Source organism: Saccopteryx leptura, chromosome 7 (genome assembly GCF_036850995.1).
Source record: "Saccopteryx leptura isolate mSacLep1 chromosome 7, mSacLep1_pri_phased_curated, whole genome shotgun sequence".
NCBI classification, from domain to species: domain Eukaryota; kingdom Metazoa; phylum Chordata; class Mammalia; order Chiroptera; family Emballonuridae; genus Saccopteryx; species Saccopteryx leptura.
In genome coordinates, this window is record NC_089509.1 from 120,279,288 (window position 1) to 120,304,074 (window position 24,787).

The 24,787-nt window shown below is 63.9% G+C and overlaps 1 protein-coding gene across 1 annotated transcript; it reads right to left on the reverse strand.

Moving 5' to 3' along the window:
• Positions 1–1,841: 1,841 nt before the first annotated feature.
• Positions 1,842–24,787, reverse strand: CAPN10 (calpain 10). The gene is made up of 12 exons (XM_066344852.1): positions 24,501–24,787; positions 19,335–19,466; positions 17,541–17,737; positions 9,032–9,249; positions 7,543–7,684; positions 6,400–6,566; positions 5,966–6,246; positions 4,682–4,884; positions 4,290–4,548; positions 2,678–2,877; positions 2,396–2,441; positions 1,842–2,212 (listed from the first exon to the last, which is right to left on the reverse strand). The coding sequence occupies exons 1-12, from the start codon at positions 24,624–24,626 to the stop codon at positions 2,183–2,185; spliced, it is 2,001 nt and encodes a 666-aa protein (XP_066200949.1). The 5' UTR covers positions 24,627–24,787; the 3' UTR covers positions 1,842–2,182.

A 24,787-nucleotide genomic window follows, 5' to 3' on the forward strand; every position in this document is an offset into this window, starting at 1 on the left:
CACCGGGCTCGGACACGGGGACACGGGGCTCGGACACGGGGACACCGGGCTCGGACACGGGGGCACCGGGCTCGGACACGGGGACACGGGGCTCGGACACGGGGGCACCGGGCTCGGACACGGGGGCACCGGGCTCGGACACGGGGACACGGGGCTCGGACACGGGGGCACCGGGCTCGGACACGGGGGCACCGGGCTCGGACACGGGGACACGGGGCTCGGACACGGGGGCACCGGGCTCGGACACGGGGGCACCGGGCTCGGACACGGGGGCACCGGGCTCGGACACGGGGACACGGGGCTCGGACACGGGGGCACGGGGCTTGGACACGGGGGCACCGGGCTCGGACATCGGACACGGGGACACCGGGCTCGGACATCGGACACGGGGACACCAGGTTCAGACACGGGGACACCAGGCTCGGACACGGGGGCACCGGGCTCGGACACGGGGGCACCGGGCTCGGACACGGGGACACGGGGCTCGGACACGGGGGCACCGGGCTCGGACACGGGGGCACCGGGCTCGGACACGGGGACACGGGGCTCGGACACGGGGGCACCGGGCTCGGACATCGGACACGGGGACACCGGGCTCGGACATCGGACACGGGGACACCAGGCTCAGACACGGGGACACCAGGCTCGGACACGGGGGCACCGGGCTCGGACACGGGGGCACCGGGCTCGGACACGGGGACACGGGGCTCGGACACGGGGGCACGGGGCTCGGACACGGGGGCACCGGGCTCGGACACGGGGGCACGGGGCTCGGACACGGGGGCACCGGGCTCGGACATCGGACATGGGGACACCGGGCTCGGACACGGGGACACCGGGCTCGGATATGGGACACCAGGCTCGGACACAGGGGCACCGGGCTCGGACACGGGGGCACCGGGCTCGGACACGGGGACACCGGGGCTCGGACACGGGGGCACCGGGCTCGGACACGGGGGCACCGGGCTCGGACATCAGACACGGGGACACCGGGCTCGGACACGGGGACACCAGGCTCGGATATAGGACACCGGGCTCGGACACGGGGACACGAGGCTCGGACACGGGGACACCGGGCTCGGACACGGGGACACCGGGCTCGGATACGGGACACCGGGCTCGGACACGGGGACACCGGGCTCGGACACGGGGACACCGGGCTCGGACATCGGACACGGGGACACCGGGCTCGGACATCGGACACGGGGACACCAGGTTCAGACACGGGGACACCAGGCTCGGACACGGGGACACCAGGCTCGGATACGGGACACCAGGCTCAGACACGGGGACACGAGGCTCGGACATGGGAACACCAGGCTTGGACATCGGACACGGGGACACCAGGCTCGGACACGGAGACACCAGGCTCGGACATCGGACACGGGGACACCAGGCTCGGATACGGGACACCAGGCTCGGACACGGGGACACGAGGCTCGGACACGGGGACACTGGGCTCGGACACGGGGACACCGGGCTCGGACATCGGACATGGGGACACCAGGCTCGGACACGGGGACACCGGGCTCGGACACGGGACACCGGGCTCGGACACGGGGACACCGGGCTCGGACACGGGACACCAGGCTCGGGTTCTCTGGTGCCCGCCTGCTTCCCACACCGGCACCGCTCGGCTGCAGGGTGACAAGGCTCCCAGGTGGGGAGATGGCGGGCAGCAGTGTTTCCTGCCACGCCCTCCTGCACCTGCCCTGGGCCTGTCCCGTGAGCTCGCCACCCCCCCATCTCCTCTCCCTGAACCCTGAACCCTGTCTCCTCGCCACCCCACCCCCCGGAACCACCCCCCAGAGGCCAGGCCCTCCTGAAACAATACTGCACACTGCTCAGAACTCAGGTTTATTCACAAAGCTACATCCAAGAAACGCTGCAAATGGCTGTGCTGTCTGTCTGCCAGCGCTGAGGCCCCTGGAGCCCAGGGCGGAGACGGGTCTCCACGGGCTGCTGTCACAGCTCGGGGACGGGGTGCCCGCCTCGCAGCACCTGCTCGACCCGGGCCGCCTCTCTCCCCGACGGGATCGGCACCTGGAGCCCCAGGCACACGCAGCGCCCAGCTCAGGACGGCGGGTGCAGCGCTGAGGCAGGTGGCACCGTGTGAGGAAGCCGGGGGCCCATGGGAGCCCCCGAGGACCCAGTCACCAAGCTGGCACGCAGGGTCATCCAGTTAGGTTCCCATCACCGCCATGAAGGAGGCCTGAGAAAGGAGAGGCGGTGAGGTGCGGGCAGCCGCCAGGGCCTGTCCTCGGCTCTGCCACGGCCTCTCAGGGGGACACACAAGAGCTCCTCGTGTCCCAGGGCCCGGCCCCGCCCAGCGGGGCTGCCGGGAGGGTGGAGAAACAGAGGCCTAGGGCACAGGCCACCCCCAGGCCCCGCCTACCTCCTGGAGGAGCTGCCCCAGCATCTCCTGGCTGTGGATGGAGCGTCTGTGGGACACAGCACCCGGGTCAGCCCCCTGCACCCATCTCCCCCCCACACCCAGGCCACCCCCCGCACCCATCTCCCCCCCCCCTCAGGCTACCTCCCCCCAGGTGCACAGGCAAGGAGTCCCAGGGGCTGTGCGGGCCCCAGGCTCCGCCAGGACACTAACAGCAGGGTGGGTGGGAGAACAGGGCGAGGGTGGGCACCGGGACACTGGGGACCACGGGCCCCCCCAGCCCACCTGTCTATCCTGGTTGCTATGGTCACCGTGAAGGCCCCCTCCGTGTCGGGCAGGTAGGTGGACGGCACGACCCTGTAGGTCCCCGCGGACAGGTGGCAGAGGCGGCTCACCTCCTGGGCGTAGCAATGCGGCACACAGCTCAGCAGGGGCTTCTGCAGCAGCAGGGAGGGTGCACCCTGACCCCCGCCGTCTGCCGGGACCTGGGGAGGCACGGGCTCAGCTGGGGAGGCCCGTCCACGGGGCAGGCAGAACTGCCCGGTCGTCCTCAGTCCCCGTAGGGGGCCACTCTCCTCCCAGGCCTGCAGCAGCCTCGGCCGGTCTGCGTGGCCCCCCCGGGGCTTGGTGCCTGGTCCCCACAACCACGCACACGCCCCCCCCCAGCTGGCTCACCACTCTCCGAGGCCCGGCCCCCCGCCAGGAGGCCCTGTCCGGTGTCAGGTGCCCAGACCTGGGGGAGCCACCAGAACTGCCCCTGGGCAGGCCCGGCCGGAGTCACTGACGGCCACTGGTGTCTTTGCTCTCAGGGGGTGGGGGAGGGCACTTGGCAGTTCTGCCCGTCCCCCAAGGGTACAGACCGTCTCAAACAGAAAAGTCTACCCTCCCCACAAATCACCTAAACTCCAGGCTACTGCGCCCCTTCCCCGCACAGAGCCTGGGACAGGGCTCCGGGCTAGCGGCCTGGGGTACTGGCCACTTCACCTTGCCCATCGGGAACTGGGGCCCCAGGAGCACAGGCATGTGGGTTGGAGGCCACACTGGCTGTGGGATCCGAGCCTGCAACCTCTGACCTCCCCCCTCCCCCAGCTACAGGTCTGGTAAGCCTCTTGTCCGCATGGCGGGAAAGAGCAGATGGACCGGTAGGAGCTCTGGGTGGTGCTCAGTCTCACTGGCCTTTGCCCGGCCAGGCCCGGCCCATGGAGGGCAGCGCCCCCTGCTGCAGGGCTCCCTGGGGCCCACACCATCCCAGGCAGAAGGGGGGACAACAGGCTTCCAGCCCGAGTTCCTGGAAGCAGCCTCGTCCCTTGGACCTAGCTGGGTTCAGGAGCCGCACGCACAGCCGAGCCCACTGCGGCCCTGACGGCTCCCTGGCCGGGGGACTGGGGGCCTCGCGGGCTCCCACCCCCCCCCCCGACTCTGCGTTTTCCTTCTGGTCTGAAGCTCCCAGCAGCAGCCTGGGCAGCAGTCCGCAGATGGTCTCAGCAGGCGTGCTGTTCCTGCTCCCCCCACAGGCCCTCGCCCTCTCATCACCTCTTCCTGGCCCCCAGGGGCCCCCACTCCCCAGCAGCGGCCTCAGTGTGACAGGCACGGGCAGAGGCTGCGGTTACAGAGCTTTGGGGCGCTGCTGGTGTATGACTGATGGCTCCCTGGGGACGTCACTGGGCCCCCTGGGAGGGAGGCACTGTCTTAGGGAGAACTGAGCTCACCCTGGGTTCTGAGCCAGAGCAAGTGGATGAGAGGCTACTGAGCAGACCCCCGGTGAAACCGAGACCCGAGTGGGGCAGGTGACTGGCCAGCCCGACCTCCCCGGCCCCGCCCAGCCCCGGCCCCGCCCCACCCTGGCCCTGCCCCGGCCACGGAACCCGGCCTGGAGCTCACTCAGGCAGGCGCTTGCCTGGAAGACGTGGAAGCCGATGGGGAGGCAGCTGTCGCCGTCCTGGCAGTGCTGGTGCAGGCTGATGCGGACACAGCGGGGGCCCACGCCCTCGGGCACTGAGAAGGGGAAGCAGGGGTTGCTGGGGTAGGAGGCGAAGTTCCTGCTGCCCCCCGCCGTCCGGCCGGTCCTCCAGGAGCCTCGCAGCTGCACCGTCTCCCACTCGCCCGCCGACGGGGCCTCCCCGGGGCCGGGGCTCTGGGCCACCGTCTTGATGGCGCTGCCCAGGAGAGACCAGCACAGGAGAGGGGCTGGAGGCAGGTCTGGCCCACCCTGGTCCAGGCAGCAGACACAGGACCCGGAGGGGACGGCCCGGCCCCCGCTGGCCACGGCTGGCCCTGCAGGGCCCTCACCTGAGGGAGACTCTCCCGCTGGAGAAGACCCGGAGCAGAAACTGTCCCGGCACGTCCTTCAGGAAGGTGCTGGGGACGGCCAGGTAGTAGCCGGGGACAAGCTCACAGTGCACATGGACCTCACGGTCATAAGCATGGCACACGGTGCCGGCCACGGGCGGTGTGGACAGGACTCTGGGCAGGCTGACCCTCTGCTTCTCCACCTGCAGAGAGGGGGCTTGTGTGGGAGCCGAGACCCAGCCTCAGGGCCACTCCTCAGACAAGCTAACGCCTGCCAGGACCAGCCTCCCTCCCGAGGGCCGGCTGGAGATGCCCCCACCCTGGGCTTGCACGCAGCCCCGCCCCCATGCGAGCCTGCAGGCTGTTCCGGAAGGAACACAGATGGGACAGGGCTGTGCCCAGGACCCTGGCCACCTGGGCTGCGGGACAGAAAGTGTGCCAGCAACTCCTCTGCAGGAGGAAAGGGATGCCATGTAAGTCACACCCACAAAGGGACAGGGAACACTGTGACGTGAGCTGTCAGACCTCGGCAAGACACCCAGACTGAAGGGTAGGCGAGCGGGCAGCAAAATGGCAGTGCGAGCGAGCCGGCCACATTCCCACCCCCGGAGAGCAGGACGGGCATGCCCCTTGGGTGCCACACGCTCCGTAGAAAACCCCACAGGATCAGCTGTCCCCACCCAACCTCGTGTGGCAGGGAGGAGACAGAGGGCGCAGGGAGGGTGAGGTGGCCGTGCTGGGCTCCCAGGGAAGAGCAGCGGCCAGGAGCCTGCGGGCCCGTCCCACGGCCGGTCTGACAGGGGCTTCAGCCCTGGTCTCCCGTGGCCCGCAGACCCTGGGCCAGGCGGGTGCCCGTCCCGCAGACCCAGGGCCAGGCGGGGGCCCGTCCCGCAGACCCTGGGCCAGGCGGGTGCCCGTCCCGCAGACCCAGGGCCAGGCGGGGGCCCGTCCCGCAGACCCTGGGCCAGGCGGGTGCCCGTCCCGCAGACCCAGGGCCAGGCGGGGGCCCGTCCCGCAGACCCTGGGCCAGGCGGGGGCCCGTCCCGCAGACCCTGGGCCAGGCGGGGGCCCGTCCCGCAGACCCTGGGCCAGGCGGGTGCCCGTCCCGCAGACCCAGGGCAGTGCTGGGCCCGCGGGAGCGCCAGCAGGCATGTGGCCCCAGGTGGCCGGGGGGCGTGTCAGTCACGTATATTCCGGCAGCACTGCTCCTGGAACTCAGACCCCCCACGGGCCTCCCGCCCTGGGCCCCAGACCCCACCAGCGGGAAGCTGGTCAGCAGAGTACCTTCCAGAGATGCAGACCCACAGCCGGGTAGTCCCTGCCTGGGCCGCTTGCCGGGCTCCACGCAGCACGGTCGGCCCCCGCTGGTGCCCGGCCCCGGCAGGCCCGGCCCGCCGTGCGCACCCTGGGCCTCTGCAGGACGGCCACGTACACCTCGCTCGGTTCCCAGACCCGCAGCCAGAACTTGGGGTTGCTGGGGAAGCCGCTGTTGTTCCGGCAGCCTCCTGCAGACTGCCCGCGGACCCAGGCCCCAGGCAGCGCCTGCGTGTGGCTCAGCACCGTCTCTAGGGGGAGAGTGCACCAGGCGTTGAGCACACCAGGCGTTGGGCTCCAGCCTCACGCACCACCCCCAGGGCCCCGCGGACCCAGGCGGGAGTCACGCTGGGGCCCATGGCAGGGGACGCAGGCACAGGGTCAGCCTGGATGGTGCCGGTTACCTGAGTAGAGGCTCTGCAGGTGGCCTGCCTCCGTGAACGGGAAGCCAATGGTGACCTCGTCAAACTCACGGAGAAACTCCTCCTCCTCCACCCAGAACTCCCCTTCCCGGAGCTGGGACAGCAGCTCCGACACGTCTGCTGGGTCCACCTGGCTCCACCCTTCGCCCCTGGAAGGAAGTTCAGGTCAGCAGAGGTCTCTCCTCTGAGTGACATCACTGACCATGCAGAGGGAAAGGGGGCCGTGGAGACGGGGTGTCCCGAGGGCCGTGTCCCTGCCAGCCCCTTGGCTCCCGGCTCCACAGCCCTCTCCCCACACCCGGATTGGTCTGGGCTGGACCTTCCTCGGCCGTCACCTCTCCTCCCGCCCCGTGGCCTGGCCGTGACAGAAGGACACCTGCCCACAGCCCTGGGCGGAGCTGCTCAGACCGAGTGTGGGGTTCGCTCAGCACGCGGCCACCTGAGGGAACGGCTCATCGCACGGGTCTCGAGGCCGAGATGAGGACACGGCGCAGGCCGCCCGTCGGTCCCCGTCCCTCAGCCGAGCCGGGCGTTCGTGCTGCTTGGCACCCTCAGCGCCAAGCGCTAAGCCAGCCTCTTGAGACCACAGGGCTAAGCACAGAAGACGTGGTCTTGGGGTCACATGGACCTTGCTGGGGACCAATCGGGCACTTGCCTCTCTGAGCACAGAAAGCACCACGGCACAGCCTGCGGCCCTGGGGCCAGGCACCCACACTGTGGCGCTGACGCTCGGTGGGGGGGTGCCCCTGCCCCCCACTCACCCCTCTCTCCAGGGCCCCTGCCCCCCACTCACCCCTCTCTCCAGGGCCCCTGCCCCCCACTCACCCCTCTCTCCAGGGCCCCTGCCCCCCACTCACCCCTCTCTCCAGGGCCCCTGCCCCCCACTCACCCCTCTCTCCAGGGCCCCTGCCCCCCACTCACCCCTCTCTCCAGGGCCCCTGCCCCACACACTCACCCCTCTCTCCAGGGCCCCTGCCCCCCACACTCACCCCTCTCTCCAGGGCCCCTGCCCCACACACTCACCCCTCTCTCCAGGGCCCCTGCCCCCCACACTCACCCCTCTCTCCAGGGCCCCTGCCCCCCACACTCACCCCTCTCTCCAGGGCCCCTGCCCCACACACTCACCCCTCTCTCCAGGGCCCCTGCCAGCACCGCCGGCCCCAGGGGTTCAGGACGCGCAGCAGCAGGAAGCTCTGACCAGACAGGCCTCGGAGCTCCTGCAGGTCCGAGACGATGAAGGCGTGAAACTCCCCCAGCTCCCTGGCACCTGGGTGAGGAACGGCTCCGTCACAGGAACCCCCAAACTGAGCAGGCAGCAGGTGTCTCCTTCCCTGGGGGCTGGTCCCCCCCGCCCAGCGTGGCCCCACAAGCAGCCGGATCCCACAGGCCACCGGGGCCTCCTCTCCTGACTGCTGCGGACACTTAGCTCAGCAGCGGCCTTAGCCAGCACCAAGCCCTAGAGAGGGACCCGGGTCTGGACTCTGGTTTGGCTGGACCAGGCCTGGCAGCTCATTCTCTTCCCAGGTCCTTGGTCCCTGCCTGGATGGACGAGGGACGCTGCTGGCCAAGTGGCTGTGCAGGACGCCTGGCGCAGGGCCAGGTCTCAAACGTGCTACTGTGGTCAACAGCCTCTGACCACCAGGGACGGTCGGGCAGCAGGAGGGCTGGAGGCCCGAGGAGAAACGCCTCCCCTGCCCAGAGACTGGACGCGGACAGGAGGATCCAGACAGGCTGGCACCTCCCGGGGCACGGGCTGGTGGTCCACAGCAGGGGGAGGAACTCCTGACCGTCTGTCTCTAAGAGCTTTACTCAGAACGAGACTGTAGCTGCCACGCTCGGTGTCCTGCCCACATCCCCAGCCCCAGGCCACTTCCGTGGCTCCAGGTGACCTGTAGCAGCCCCATGTCTACCCCATCCTGAGGGGAGGAGCCTGTGCCAGGCCTGTGCCCACTGTCACACACACACTGGGGCAGCAGAATTGTCAACACGGGTCAGTTTATTTCAACGTTCACCGTCTTTGACCCAAAGCTCCATTGTAAGAATAATCCTAAATAGGAAATTGTTATACATAAAAATGTTTTTTATAACAGTGTAAAATCTGAAAAGCCTCAAACTTGCAACATTAAGGGGAGGCTGCAGGAAGGGACGGCAGACCCACTAGTGACAGGGAGCTGACAGGGCTACGGCAGGTAGAGAAGGGTGCAGAATGCAGCCCGCAGAGCGCGTTCAGGGAGAACAGAAACTGCAGGAAGACAACCAGCAGCTGCGTGTGAGGGTTTCACTTCTTTCAACGACCTCTCCTTACTGAGTGCAGACGTCACTGACGCGGGCACTGGGTGTTGACTTTGCAGGACAGAGGTGTCCTCACGTGCTTCCTAAGCCACCTCCAGGCCAAGGCCCCTACACAGGCTCCTGCCCCGCCCTGGGGGATGTCCTGGCCCAGGGAGCAGGGACCCCTCCCCTGGGGGAGGGCAGGCAGCAGGACACGGTCACACGGCCCACAGCCGGGACACCTGCTGGGACGGACAGCTGTCCCGCCCTCTACTCTGTCCTGACAGGGATGCCGACAGGAGTCGGGGCGCGTGTGTGCCGCCCCGTGCAGCCGCCGCCTCACCTGCTCTGGGGCTGAACACGGAGCAGCTGATCAGACAGCGCTCCTTGAGGCTGAGCAGGTGCCGGCAGGTCCTGGGCTCCGAGCCGCCGGGCCCGTCCTGGGGGCCGCTGCCGCGTGCCAAGTCCTTCAGGTTCCACCTTTCCGCCAGGCCGCCGGTGAGGTCCACCAGGGCGTCTGCCACCTGCCCTGCCCACAGGTGCTCGTAGGAACCATGGACCCTGGGAGGCGGGCACAGGCGTGAGCCTGCGGTGTGGGGCGCAGCACCCTGCATCTCCTGTCCCCACGGTCTATGGTGCCCCAGGCCACCCTGCCCCACTCAGTCCCTCTCTCTCCTGCTGCCTGTCCTCACCACTGCCCGACACAACCGTGCCTTCACAGGCTGTCACGCAGGGTCCAGCAAAGCCCTGTCGCCTCTGCCCACGTGCAAACACTGTCCTGACTTCAGTGTGGGCACAGCGAGAGGCAGGGTGGGCAGAGGCTGGGACACCCAGTCCTCCGTCTGACGAAGTCCCACCCACAGGCCCAGCCAGCACGGACGTCAGCACTGAGACCAGCACTGAGACCAGCACTGAGGTCAGCACTGAGACCAGCACTGAGACCAGCACGGAGGTCAGCACTGAGACCAGCACTGAGGTCAGCACTGAGACCAGCACTGAGGTCAGCACTGAGACCAGCACTGAGACCAGCACTGAGACCAGCACTGAGGTCAGCACTGAGGTCAGCACTGAGACCAGCACTGAGACCAGCACTGAGACCAGCACTGAGGTCAGCACTGAGACCAGCACTGAGGTCAGCACTGAGACCAGCACTGAGACCAGCACTGAGGTCAGCACTGAGGTCAGCACTGAGACCAGCACTGAGGTCAGCACTGAGATCAGCACTGAGACCAGCACTGAGGTCAGCACTGAGACCAGCACTGAGGTCAGCACTGAGACCAGCACTGAGACCAGCACTGAGGTCAGCACTGAGACCAGCACTGAGGTCAGCACTGAGACCAGCACTGAGGCCAGCACTGAGGTCAGCACGGAGGTCAGCACTGAGGTCAGCACTGAGACCAGCACTGAGACCAGCACTGAGACCAGCACTGAGGTCAGCACTGAGACCAGCACTGAGGTCAGCACTGAGACCAGCACTGAGGCCAGCACTGAGGTCAGCACGGAGGTCAGCACTGAGGTCAGCACTGAGACCAGCACTGAGACCAGCACTGAGGTCAGCACTGAGACCAGCACTGAGGTCAGCACGGAGGTCAGCACTGAGACCAGCACTGAGGTCAGCACTGAGACCAGCACTGAGACCAGCACTGAGGTCAGCACTGAGGTCAGCACTGAGACCAGCACTGAGGTCAGCACTGAGACCAGCACTGAGGTCAGCACGGAGGTCAGCACTGAGGCCAGCACTGAGGTCAGCACGGAGGTCAGCACTGAGGTCAGCACTGAGACCAGCACTGAGGTCAGCACTGAGACCAGCACTGAGGTCAGCACTGAGACCAGCACTGAGGTCAGCACTGAGACCAGCACTGAGGTCAGCACTGAGACCAGCACTGAGGTCAGCACTGAGACCAGCACTGAGGTCAGCACGGACGTCAGCACTGAGACCAGCACTGAGACCAGCACTGAGACCAGCACTGAGGTCAGCACGGAGGTCAGCACTGAGGCCAGCACTGAGGTCAGCACGGAGGTCAGCACTGAGGTCAGCACTGAGACCAGCACTGAGACCAGCACTGAGGTCAGCACTGAGACCAGCACTGAGGTCAGCACTGAGACCAGCACTGAGACCAGCACTGAGACCAGCACTGAGACCAGCACTGAGGTCAGCACGGAGGTCAGCACTGAGACCAGCACTGAGACCAGCACTGAGACCAGCACTGAGACCAGCACTGAGGTCAGCACGGAGGTCAGCACTGAGACCAGCACGGAGGTCAGCACTGAGGTCAGCACTGAGACCAGCACTGAGACCAGCACTGAGGTCAGCACTGAGGTCAGCACTGAGACCAGCACTGAGGTCAGCACTGAGACCAGCACTGAGGTCAGCACGGAGGTCAGCACTGAGGCCAGCACTGAGGTCAGCACGGAGGTCAGCACTGAGGTCAGCACTGAGACCAGCACTGAGACCAGCACTGAGGTCAGCACTGAGACCAGCACTGAGGTCAGCACTGAGACCAGCACTGAGGTCAGCACGGACGTCAGCACTGAGACCAGCACTGAGACCAGCACTGAGACCAGCACTGAGGTCAGCACGGAGACCAGCACTGAGGTCAGCACTGAGACCAGCACTGAGACCAGCACCGAGGTCAGCACGGAGGTCAGCACTGAGACCAGCACTGAGACCAGCACTGAGGTCAGCACTGAGGTCAGCACTGAGACCAGCACTGAGACCAGCACTGAGGTCAGCACTGAGGTCAGCACTGAGACCAGCACTGAGACCAGCACTGAGGTCAGCACTGAGGTCAGCACTGAGACCAGCACTGAGACCAGCACTGAGGTCAGCACTGAGGTCAGCACGGAGGTCAGCACTGAGACCAGCACTGAGACCAGCACTGAGGTCAGCACGGAGGTCAGCACTGAGGTCAGCACTGAGACCAGCACTGAGACCAGCACTGAGACCAGCACTGAGGTCAGCACTGAGACCAGCACTGAGACCAGCACTGAGGTCAGCACTGAGACCAGCACTGAGACCAGCACTGAGACCAGCACTGAGACCAGCACGGAGGCCAGCACTGAGGTCAGCACTGAGGTCAGCACGGAGGTCAGCACTGAGACCAGCACTGAGACCAGCACTGAGGTCAGCACGGAGGTCAGCACTGAGGTCAGCACTGAGACCAGCACTGAGACCAGCACTGAGACCAGCACTGAGACCAGCACTGAGGTCAGCACTGAGGTCAGCACTGAGACCAGCACTGAGACCAGCACTGAGACCAGCACGGAGGTCAGCACGGAGGTCAGCACTGAGACCAGCACTGAGGTCAGCACTGAGACCAGCACGGAGGTCAGCACGGAGGTCAGCACTGAGGTCAGCACTGAGGTCAGCACTGAGACCAGCACTGAGGTCAGCACTGAGGTGAGCACGGAGGTCAGCACTGAGGTCAGCACTGAGACCAGCACTGAGGTCAGCACTGAGGTGAGCACGGAGGTCAGCACTGAGGTCAGCACTGAGACCAGCACTGAGGCCAGCACTGAGGTCAGCACTGAGGTCAGCACGGAGGTCAGCACGGAGGTCAGCACTGAGGTCAGCACTGAGACCAGCACTGAGGTCAGCACTGAGGTCAGCACTGAGACCAGCACTGAGACCAGCACTGAGGTCAGCACGGACGTCAGCACTGAGACCAGCACGGAGGTCAGCACGGAGGTCAGCACTGAGACCAGCACGGAGGTCAGCACTGAGACCAGCACTGAGACCAGCACTGAGGTCAGCAAGGACGTCAGCACTGAGACCAGCACGGAGGTCAGCACGGAGGTCAGCACTGAGACCAGCACTGAGACCAGCACTGAGACCAGCACTGAGGTCAGCACGGAGGTCAGCACTGAGACCAGCACTGAGACCAGCACTGAGACCAGCACTGAGACCAGCACCGAGGTCAGCACGGAGGTCAGCACTGAGACCAGCACTGAGGTCAGCACTGAGGTCAGCACTGAGACCAGCACTGAGACCAGCACTGAGGTCAGCACTGAGACCAGCACTGAGGTCAGCACGGACGTCAGCACTGAGACCAGCACGGAGGTCAGCACGGAGGTCAGCACTGAGACCAGCACTGAGACCAGCACGGAGGTCAGCACGGAGGTCAGCACTGAGACCAGCACTGAGGTCAGCACTGAGGTCAGCACTGAGGTCAGCACGGAGGTCAGCACGGAGGTCAGCACTGAGACCAGCACTGAGACCAGCACGGAGGTCAGCACTGAGACCAGCACTGAGACCAGCACTGAGGTCAGCACTGAGGTCAGCACTGAGGTCAGCACGGAGGTCAGCACGGACGTCAGCACTGAGACCAGCACTGAGACCAGCACTGAGACCAGCACTGAGGTCAGCACTGAGACCAGCACTGAGGTCAGCACGGAGGTCAGCACTGAGGTCAGCACTGAGACCAGCACTGAGACCAGCACGGAGGTCAGCACTGAGGTCAGCACTGAGACCAGCACTGAGACCAGCACTGAGACCAGCACGGAGATCAGCACTGAGACCAGCACTGAGGTCAGCACGGAGGTCAGCACTGAGACCAGCACTGAGACCAGCACGGAGGTCAGCACTGAGACCAGCACTGAGGTCAGCACTGAGGTCAGCACTGAGACCAGCACTGAGACCAGCACTGAGGTCAGCACTGAGACCAGCACTGAGGTCAGCACGGACGTCAGCACTGAGACCAGCACGGAGGTCAGCACGGAGGTCAGCACTGAGACCAGCACTGAGACCAGCACGGAGGTCAGCACGGAGGTCAGCACTGAGACCAGCACTGAGGTCAGCACTGAGGTCAGCACTGAGGTCAGCACTGAGGTCAGCACTGAGACCAGCACTGAGGTCAGCACGGAGGTCAGCACGGAGGTCAGCACTGAGACCAGCACTGAGACCAGCACGGAGATCAGCACTGAGACCAGCACTGAGGTCAGCACGGAGGTCAGCACTGAGACCAGCACTGAGACCAGCACGGAAGTCAGCACGGAGGTCAGCACTGAGACCAGCACTGAGACCAGCACTGAGACCAGCACTGAGGTCAGCACGGAGGTCAGCACTGAGACCAGCACTGAGACCAGCACTGAGACCAGCACGGAGGTCAGCACGGAGGTCAGCACTGAGGTCAGCACTGAGACCAGCACGGAGGTCAGCACGGAGGTCAGCACTGAGGTCAGCACTGAGGTCAGCACTGAGACCAGCACTGAGACCAGCACTGAGACCAGCACGGAGATCAGCACTGAGACCAGCACTGAGACCAGCACTGAGGTCAGCACTGAGACCAGCACTGAGGTCAGCACTGAGACCAGCACTGAGACCAGCACGGAGGTCAGCACTGAGGTCAGCACTGAGACCAGCACTGAGGTCAGCACTGAGGCCAGCACTGAGGTCAGCACTGAGGTCAGCACTGAGACCAGCACTGAGGTCAGCACTGAGGTCAGCACTGAGACCAGCACTGAGACCAGCACTGAGACCAGCACGGAGGTCAGCACTGAGACCAGCACTGAGACCAGCACTGAGACCAGCACTGAGACCAGCACGGAGGTCAGCACTGAGGTCAGCACTGAGGTCAGCACTGAGACCAGCACTGAGACCAGCACTGAGACCAGCACGGAGGTCAGCACTGAGGTCAGCACTGAGACCAGCACTGAGGTCAGCACTGAGACCAGCACTGAGACCAGCACTGAGACCAGCACTGAGACCAGCACGGAGGTCAGCACTAAGGTCAGCACTGAGGTCAGCACTGAGACCAGCACTGAGACCAGCACTGAGACCAGCACTGAGGCCAGCACTGAGGTCAGCACGGAGGTCAGCACTGAGGTCAGCACTGAGACCAGCACTGAGACCAGCACTGAGACCAGCACTGAGACCAGCACTGAGACCAGCACTGAGACCAGCACGGAGGTCAGCACTGAGGTCAGCACTGAGACCAGCACTGAGGTCAGCACTGAGGTCAGCACTGAGACCAGCACTGAGGTCAGCACTGAGGTCAGCACTGAGACCAGCACTGAGACCAGCACGGAGACCAGCACGGAGGTCAGCACGGAGGTCAGCACTGAGACCAGCACTGAGGTCAGCACGGAGGTCAGCACTGAGGTCAGCACGGAGACCAGCACTGAGGTCAGCACTGAGACCAGCACTGAGGTCAGCACTGAGACCAGCACGGAGGTCAGCACTGAGACCAGCACTGAGACCAGCACTGAGACCAGCACTGAGACCAGCACGGAGGTCAGCACTGAGGTCAGCACTGAGACCAGCACTGAGGTCAGCACTGAGACCAGCACTGAGACCAGCACTGAGACCAGCACTGAGGTCAGCACTGAGGTCAGCACTGAGACCAGCACTGAGGTCAGCACTGAGACCAGCACTGAGACCAGCACTGAGACCAGCACGGAGGTCAGCACTGAGGTCAGCACTGAGACCAGCACTGAGGTCAGCACTGAGGCCAGCACTGAGGTCAGCACGGAGGTCAGCACTGAGACCAGCACTGAGACCAGCACTGAGACCAGCACGGAGGTCAGCACTGAGGTCAGCACTGAGACCAGCACTGAGGTCAGCACTGAGGTCAGCACTGAGACCAGCACTGAGGTCAGCACTGAGGTCAGCACTGAGACCAGCACTGAGACCAGCACGGAGACCAGCACGGAGGTCAGCACGGAGGTCAGCACTGAGACCAGCACTGAGGTCAGCACGGAGGTCAGCACTGAGGTCAGCACGGAGGTCAGCACTGAGACCAGACTGAGACCAGCACTGAGGTCAGCACTGAGACCAGCACTGAGACCAGCACGGAGGTCAGCACTGAGGTCAGCACTGAGACCAGCATTGAGGTCAGCACGGAGATCAGCACTGAGACCAGCACTGAGACCAGCACTGAGGTCAGCACTGAGACCAGCACTGAGACCAGCACGGAGGTCAGCACTGAGGTCAGCACTGAGACCAGCACTGAGGTCAGCACTGAGGTCAGCACGGAGGTCAGCACTGAGGTCAGCACGGAGGTCAGCACGGAGGTCAGCACTGAGGTCAGCACGGAGGTCAGCACTGAGGTCAGCACGGAGGTCAGCACTGAGGTCAGCACTGAGGTCAGCACTGAGACCAGCACTGAGACCAGCACGGAGGTCAGCACTGAGACCAGCACTGAGGTCAGCACGGAGGTCAGCACTGAGGTCAGCACGGAGGTCAGCACGGAGGTCAGCACTGAGACCAGCACTGAGACCAGCACTGAGACCAGCACGGAGGTCAGCACTGAGGTCAGCACTGAGGTCAGCACTGAGGTCAGCACTGAGACCAGCATTGAGACCAGCACGGAGGTCAGCACTGAGACCAGCACTGAGACTAGCACTGAGGTCAGCACTGAGACCAGCACTGAGGCCAGCACTGAGGCCAGCACTGAGGTCAGCACTGAGACCAGCATTGAGACCAGCACGGAGGTCAGCACTGAGACCAGCACTGAGACTAGCACTGAGGTCAGCACTGAGGCCAGCACTGAGGCCAGCACTGAGACCAGCACTGAGACCAGCACGGAGGTCAGCACGGAGGTCAGCACTGAGGTCAGCACTGAGGTCAGCACTGAGACCAGCACTGAGACCAGCACGGAGGCCAGCACTGAGGTCAGCACGGAGGTCAGCACGGAGGTCAGCACGGAGGTCAGCACTGAGACCAGCACTGAGACCAGCACTGAGACCAGCACTGAGGTCAGCACTGAGACCAGCACTGAGGTCAGCACGGAGGCCAGCACTGAGGTCAGCACTGAGGTCAGCACTGAGGTCCCCCACTTCCTCTGTGCAGAGGGCTGCCTGTCAGCTCATCTGTCAGCAGGATGAGAAATGCATGCTCAGCGGGAACGGCCTCGGTTCAGACTGTGCGTGAGAGTGTCCATCTGTGTGGACCACAAACAAGGCTGGCACCTAGCTCCTCCCCAGCAACAGGCCGAGGCTGCCTGACCCCAGGGGTGGGCACACCCTCGCTGCTGGGTTTGAGGAAAGAGAAGTGAAGGAAACACACACCCTCCCTCGTGCCCGACTGAAACAAGGACACCTGCAGGCCAAGTCTCAGAGTCTGTCTCTGGACGGGTCAGCGTCACCCAGGACTGGCCACCAGACACTTTGGGATGACAAGTGCTGCAGCTCAGGGAGACTGGACACGCGCTCCCCAGGGGCAGCTGGTGGTGGCGGCCCAGCCTGCCCGCCTCCAGTGCACGTACTTGGCATAACCTTCTCCAGCAACGGGAGCCAGAGCCTGCCCGCCCCCAGTGCACGTACTTGGCATAGACCTTCTCCAGCAACGGGAGCCAGAGCCTGCCCGCCTCCAGTGCACGTACTTGGCATAGACCTTCTCCAGCAACGGGAGCCAGAGCCTGCCCGCCTCCAGTGCACGTACTTGGCATAGACCTTCTCCAGCAACGGGAGCCAGAGCCTGCCCGCCTCCAGTGCACGTACTTGGCATAGACCTTCTCCAGCAACGGGAGCCAGAGCCTGCCCGCCCCCAGTGCACGTACTTGGCATAGACCTTCTCCAGCAACGGGAGCCAGAGCCTGCCCGCCCCCAGTGCACGTACTTGGCATAGACCTTCTCCAGCAACGGGAGCCAGAGCCTGCCCGCCTCCAGTGCACGTACTTGGCATAGACCTTCTCCAGCAACGGGAGCCAGAGCCTGCCCGCCTCCAGTGCACGTACTTGGCATAGACCTTCTCCAGCAACGGGAGCCAGAGCCTGCCCGCCCCCAGTGCACGTACTTGGCATAGACCTTCTCCAGCAACGGGAGCCAGAGCCTGCCCGCCCCCAGTGCACGTACTTGGCATAGACCTTCTCCAGCAACGGGAGCCAGAGCCTGCCCGCCCCCAGTGCACGTACTTGGCATAGACCTTCTCCAGCAACGGGAGCCAGAACACATCCTCTCTCTGGCACCGGGAGAAGCACAGTCTCCCTGCAAGACAAGGCAGACGGTCATCTATGGTCACCTCCACCCAGCGTCCAAACCGCCACACTCGACAGGTGAAGGAGCCACGGTACGTCTGGTCGAGCCAGCTCGGCTGTCCGGGGGGAATGACCTACCGGGCACAGGGAAAGGCAAGAGGAGACCGTGAGACCAGAGCCACGCAGGGCCCTCCCAGAGTCGCGGCCAGAGAGTGACCACACTGTGCCACACAGGGCCCTCCCAGAGTCGCGGCCAGAGAGTGACCACACTGTGCCACACAGGGCCCTCCCAGAGTCGCGGCCAGAGAGTGACCACACTGTGCCACCCAGGGCCCTCCCAGAGTCGCGGCCAGAGAGTGACCACACTGTGCCAGCCCACAGTGCCCCGTGGCCTGCAGAGGGTCGGACCTCACTCCACACCTACTGTCAGTGCTCGTGGAAAACCAGCCACTGGACAGAAAACCCACACCCTTTTCAATAAAATACTTCAGGGCCACACGAGGGAGCCAAGTGCCGCCTCCCCCAAAGTCTCAAGTCCAGCATTTGCCTCCTGTCCCAAATAAGCCCTGACCCGAATCCAAAACAACTGTGACTTTTGTTCTGACGTCAGTAGGAGACCCAGTTTCCGACAGAGTGGCTGCAGAGGGCAGGTCGCCGTGGGCACAGCACCCCCCCCCCCAAGGAGCCTGGAGCTCAGGACTTCTGCGGGGGGGGGGGGGGCCTGGGGCCCACGTGTTCCGCCGGGTCTGGTGTTCCGACCCAGAGGCAGTGCAGGCTTTGCACCCAGTCAACTTGTTTGGTGCTGGCTCCACCGCTCACTGGCCAGAAACACAGGGGCGATGGTTCCAGTGCCTGCCCTGGTGAAGGTCAAAGCGGGGGAGGCTTGTGAGAGTGAACGCCAGCGATGTGGGGTGCTTGGCATGGGGCCTGGGCCCCAGGAGCTCCGAATGAGGGCACCACTGTCAACGCATGTTGCTGCTGACACTTAGCTAAGAGCCAGACAGAGGCCCTGAACGCTCCGGAGAGGGGGTCTGAGCAGGCCTTCTGCGCCTGCGGTGTCTGCCGAAGATCAGAAACCGTTCTCATCATCTTTTGCCAACTTGTCTTCAAACCTGTTAAGGAAGTCAACCAGCTAGGGACACTTACAAACCGGGGCTACAGGCTTGCTTGGCCAACCCCTTCCTACCCGGGTGGGCACGTGTGCCTTCTCGGTTCAGATGCCGGGCTCTGACAGTGAGAGCCCAGGGCCCAGGAGACAGCAGAGCAGGGCGCACAGCGCCCCCGTGGGAGAGAAGGACACAGTGTCTGGGCCCCAAGCCCGCGGCCAACAGCCGACCTCTCACTCCCCACGGCCCCCCGCTGAGCAGCCACAGCAGAGCCCCTGGCCTCCCGCTTCCTTCCTGTGCCTGGCAGACAGGACGGCGGAGCGGAGGAGGACCCCCGTGCCTGGCGGACAGGAAGGCGGAGCGGAGGGGAACCCCTGTGCCTGGCAGACAGGACGGCGGGCGGAGGAGAACCCCCGCGCCTGGCGGACAGGACGGCGGGCGGAGGAGAACCCCTGTGCCTGGCAGACAGGACGGCGGAGCGGAGGAGAGCCCCGTGCCTGGAGGACAGGAAGGAGGAGCGGAGGAGAACCCCTGCGCCGGGCGGACAGGAAGGCGGAGCGGAGGGGAACCCCTGCGCCTGGCGGACAGGAAGGCGGGCGGAGGAGGACCCCGCGGGCACAGACACCTGGTCCAGGAGGCGCCGGCTCTTCTGCAGGGCGGCGCAGGCGCACAGGAACCAGCAGTCCCCCAGCAGCCCCTGCTTCACCTGCCCCTCCAGCGGGCTGTCTGGGAACAGCCGGGGTGCCGCACAGATCTCCTAAAAGAAAGGAAGTGGTCCAGTGACAGCATGCCTCACAGCGAGTCTGCAGAGCGAAGGACACGGCTCTGCATGACGGCTGGAGGGTTTTCTGCTCACTCGCATTGCCGGACAGCCTCCTGCTTCTCGCAGGCAGGATCTGTCAGCCCCGCCCCCCAGCTTCAGATCACCCTGCCTAGCTTAGATTATGGGGTCCCTGTCTCTGTCCACCTTCCTTAATTGGCAAAACACCCAGCTCTGGATAAGTGCTGCCATCAGTTAAATGTTCATCTAAAAAAATGGTTTCACTTGAAATTCATAATGGCAACCCTAGAATGGATCCGTGATGCTGCTGAAAATCCTACTGTTTTCCCTAAAAGGCTCATTTCCCACACCCCCACTAGCTGATGCCTCCTGTTCTCCCTTCTCAAAACGTCCTCATCTCCTGCTTCGTCCAGAGCCGCCTTCCCTGCCCCTCCCCTGCCTCGGGCCTGGATTCCTCCTGCGCCCCCCCCCCCAGGGCAGATCCTCCAGTATAGGCACCGGGCAGAACCTCTCAGGTCCTCCAGTATAGGCACCGGGCAGAACCTCTCAGATCCTCCAGTATAGGCACCGGGCAGAACCTCTCAGGTCCTCCAGTATAGGCACCGGGCAGAACCTCTCAGATCCTCCAGTATAGGCACCGGGCAGAACCTCTCAGATCCTCCAGTATAGGCACCGGGCAGAACCTCTCAGATCCTCCAGTATAGGCACCGGGCAGAACCTCTCAGGTCCTCCAGTATAGGCACCGGGCAGAACCTCTCAGGTCCTCCAGTATAGGCACCGGGCAGAACCTCTCAGGTCCTCCAGTATAGGCACCGGGCAGAACCTCTCAGGTCCTCCAGTATAGGCACCAGGCAGAACCTCTCAGATCCTCCAGTATAGGCACCGGGCAGAACCTCTCAGGTCCTCCAGTATAGGCACCGGGCAGAACCTCTCAGGTCCTCCAGTATAGGCACCGGGCAGAACCTCTCAGATCCTCCAGTATAGGCACCAGGCAGAACCTCTCAGGTCCTCCAGTATAGGCACCGGGCAGAACCTCTCAGGTCCTCCAGTATAGGCACCGGGCAGAACCTCTCAGGTCCTCCAGTATAGGCACCGGGCAGAACCTCTCAGGTCCTCCAGTATAGGCACCGGGCAGAACCTCTCAGGTCCTCCAGTATAGGCACCGGGCAGAACCTCTCAGATCCTCCAGTATAGGCACCGGGCAGAACCTCTCAGATCCTCCAGTATAGGCACCAGGCAGAACCTCTCAGATCCTCCAGTATAGGCACCGGGCAGAACCTCTCAGATCCTCCAGTATAGGCACCAGGCAGAACCTCTCAGATCCTCCAGTATAGGCACCGGGCAGAACCTCTCAGATCCTCCAGTATAGGCACCGGGCAGAACCTCTCAGATCCTCCAGTATAGGCACCGGGCAGAACCTCTCAGATCCTCCAGTATAGGCACCGGGCAGAACCTCTCAGGTCCTCCAGTATAGGCACCGGGCAGAACCTCTCAGATCCTCCAGTATAGGCACCGGGCAGAACCTCTCAGATCCTCCAGTATAGGCACCAGGCAGAACCTCTCAGATCCTCCAGTATAGGCACCGGGCAGAACCTCTCAGATCCTCCAGTATAGGCACCAGGCAGAACCTCTCAGATCCTCCAGTATAGGCACCGGGCAGAACCTCTCAGATCCTCCAGTATAGGCACCGGGCAGAACCTCTCAGGTCCTCCAGTATAGGCACCAGGCAGAACCTCTCAGATCCTCCAGTATAGGCACCGGGCAGAACCTCTCAGGTCCTCCAGTATAGGCACCGGGCAGAACCTCTCAGATCCTCCAGTATAGGCACCGGGCAGAACCTCTCAGATCCTCCAGTATAGGCACCGGGCAGAACCTCTCAGATCCTCCAGTATAGGCACCGGGCAGAACCTCTCAGGTCCTCCAGTATAGGCACCGGGCAGAACCTCTCAGGTCCTCCAGTATAGGCACCGGGCAGAACCTCTCAGGTCCTCCAGTATAGGCACCGGGCAGAACCTCTCAGGTCCTCCAGTATAGGCACCGGGCAGAACCTCTCAGGTCCTCCAGTATAGGCACCGGGCAGAACCTCTCAGGTCCTCCAGTATAGGCACCGGGCAGAACCTCTCAGGTCCTCCAGTATAGGCACCAGGCAGAACCTCTCAGATCCTCCAGTATAGGCACCGGGCAGAACCTCTCAGATCCTCCAGTATAGGCACCGGGCAGAACCTCTCAGATCCTCCAGTATAGGCACCGGGCAGAACCTCTCAGATCCTCCAGTATAGGCACCGGGCAGAACCTCTCAGGTCCTCCAGTATAGGCACCGGGCAGAACCTCTCAGGTCCTCCAGTATAGGCACCGGGCAGAACCTCTCAGATCCTCCAGTATAGGCACCAGGCAGAACCTCTCAGATCCTCCAGTATAGGCACCGGGCAGAACCTCTCAGGTCCTCCAGTATAGGCACCGGGCAGAACCTCTCAGATCCTCCAGTATAGGCACCGGGCAGAACCTCTCAGATCCTCCAGTATAGGCACCGGGCAGAACCTCTCAGGTCCTCCAGTATAGGCACCGGGCAGAACCTCTCAGATCCTCCAGTATAGGCACCGGGCAGAACCTCTCAGATCCTCCAGTATAGGCACCAGGCAGAACCTCTCAGATCCTCCAGTATAGGCACCGGGCAGAACCTCTCAGATCCTCCAGTATAGGCACCAGGCAGAACCTCTCAGATCCTCCAGTATAGGCACCGGGCAGAACCTCTCAGATCCTCCAGTATAGGCACCGGGCAGAACCTCTCAGATCCTCCAGTATAGGCACCGGGCAGAACCTCTCAGGTCCTCCAGTATAGGCACCGGGCAGAACCTCTCAGATCCTCCAGTATAGGCACCGGGCAGAACCTCTCAGATCCTCCAGTATAGGCACCGGGCAGAACCTCTCAGATCCTCCAGTATAGGCACCGGGCAGAACCTCTCAGGTCCTCCAGTATAGGCACCGGGCAGAACCTCTCAGATCCTCCAGTATAGGCACCGGGCAGAACCTCTCAGATCCTCCAGTATAGGCACCAGGCAGAACCTCTCAGATCCTCCAGTATAGGCACCGGGCAGAACCTCTCAGATCCTCCAGTATAGGCACCGGGCAGAACCTCTCAGATCCTCCAGTATAGGCACCGGGCAGAACCTCTCAGATCCTCCAGTATAGGCACCGGGCAGAACCTCTCAGGTCCTCCAGTATAGGCACCGGGCAGAACCTCTCAGATCCTCCAGTATAGGCACCGGGCAGAACCTCTCAGATCCTCCAGTATAGGCACCGGGCAGAACCTCTCAGATCCTCCAGTATAGGCACCGGGCAGAACCTCTCAGGTCCTCCAGTATAGGCACCGGGCAGAACCTCTCAGATCCTCCAGTATAGGCACCGGGCAGAACCTCTCAGATCCTCCAGTATAGGCACCGGGCAGAACCTCTCACCTCGAACACACGGCCCCTCAACACGACTTCCCCCCTGGGTTTCCCTCCACTGACAACCTTCTGGAAAGAGCTGCCATCCCCACTTCCTCCCTCTCGGAGACACAGGCTCCTGTCGTTTCATACCCCAAACTGTCTTGACCAACGTCACGCCGTGTTACCAAACCCAACAGGCAAGCCTGTGTCCTCATCTTCCCCAACATTTTGCAGCATCAGGACAGTGGAGGGCTGTCCCCTGAGCCAGCACGTCCCCTCGTGGCTCCCACGATTCCCGTGTGCGCCTCCTGGGTGTCCTTGCAACTCACTGCCTGCTGCTTCTGGAGTCTACCTGTCCCGGCACCCCACTCGGAAATGCTAGGGCTCCTTCCGGCTCAGTTCTGAGTCCTCCTCTACCTGACACACCCTTTCCGAGGCCCAGGCCACCAGTGACAGTCCCCATTCCCGGATCAAGCCTCTACCCTCCACGGTCCTGAGCTCTCAACGCTCACATCCACCTGCCCACTGACAGCGCCAGTTAATGCGTGAGAGCCAAACCAACCCTGGACTCCTACCTCCCACTTTCCCCCAGGATGTCCACCAGGGTGGTCAGGCTGGAAATCTAAATGTCATTCTCGATTCTGCCCTTAGCTTCACCCTCTACTTCTGATGGGTCACTAAGACCCGTCAGAGAGCTGAGGGTTGTCACACAATACAAGCTTCCTCATCCCTCTCTGGGACCAATGCAATGGCATTTCTGCCCCCACCCCCCATCCATTTCCCACCCAGCGGTAAGAGTGAGCTTTACTCTTTAAACATAAACTCAGTTGAATCACTTCTCTACAAAAAAAAAGAAAAAAGAAAAAAAAAAAGAAAAAAGTCTAATAGCCTCCCATTACAACTAAGACCCATTTTCACCCAAATTTCACGGCTGTGGCCTCTGAGGCATGTCTTCATTCTGTGGCCCGGCCCCCGCCCAGGCCACACAGGCCCTGGCAGTGCTGCCCTAGCGCTGAACCGTTCTGGCATCCACACACCCCAGGGGGTGGGGGAGGCAGGCTTGCTTGCTCCCTGCCTGCCTTATCAGCAGATAGATCCCGATAACCCATCTCCAAAGATGTCAACAGAAAACTAGACCAGAGCACCCCTTTAAGCTGCCACTTTAAAACGCTTACATCTGAAAATGCAAGTGGACAAAGTCCAAAAGAGAGACATGAGCAGGGCACAGCGGCTCTGCTTTTTTGTAGGCAGAGCAGCCGGGCCCTCCTTCCACTAGAACTCGAGGGGTCCTGGGTAGGTACCGTGGGCAGCCGGGCACAGGCGGCGCAAGAGCCATGCAGACCTGATGCACCAGCCTGTCCGGCGCCCTTCCGAGCAGAATCGGGGAGGGGCCGGCGCCCTCTCGGACCCGAGCTCGCCCAGGTGGGGGCGACCCTGCAGAAGGAGCCTGCGGACTCGCGCCCGAGGCCAGCAGGGCAGATCTGCTGGCTACCGCGCGCCCCGACCGGGCTGACCCCGCCCCCTCCGCCAGGAATCCACGTGCAAACAAGACCGGACCCGAGACCCCCCGCCGGCCGCTCACCTGGGGCCGCCTCCACGTGATGTCCTCCCGGAACCGGGCCAGCGGCGTGGAGAAGCTGGAGAAGAGCGAGGAGTCCGAGGCCGGGAAGGCGGCATCCCGGAACAGCTCCCTGGCCGGCGCCCGCATCTTGGGGGGTCCCGGGCTCCCATGTGCAGCCCGCGCGCCCCCGCGCCCAGCGCGGCCGAGGGGCAGCGCAGCCCCAGCGGGAGGCCGAGGTCACTGGCGTTCCGGTGCAGCCCGACCCTCCCCCGCTCCAGCCAGACAGCCCCGACTCCGCCGAGCGCCGC

What these genes read in the sequence shown, in the direction of transcription:
- CAPN10 (XM_066344852.1), bottom strand. Translation starts at nt 24,626, where the DNA reads ATGCGGGCGCCGGCCAGGGAGCTGTTCCGGGATGCCGCCTTCCCGGCC. An exon ending in TCACGTGGAGGCGGCCCCAG is followed by an intron (nt 19,467 to 24,500) that starts GTGAGCGGCCGG and finishes CCTTTCTTTTAG; the next exon opens with GAGATCTGTGCGGCACCCCG. An exon ending in TCGGCTTCCACGTCTTCCAG is followed by an intron (nt 2,878 to 4,289) that starts GCAAGCGCCTGC and finishes GTGCCTCCCCAG; the next exon opens with GTCCCGGCAGACGGCGGGGG.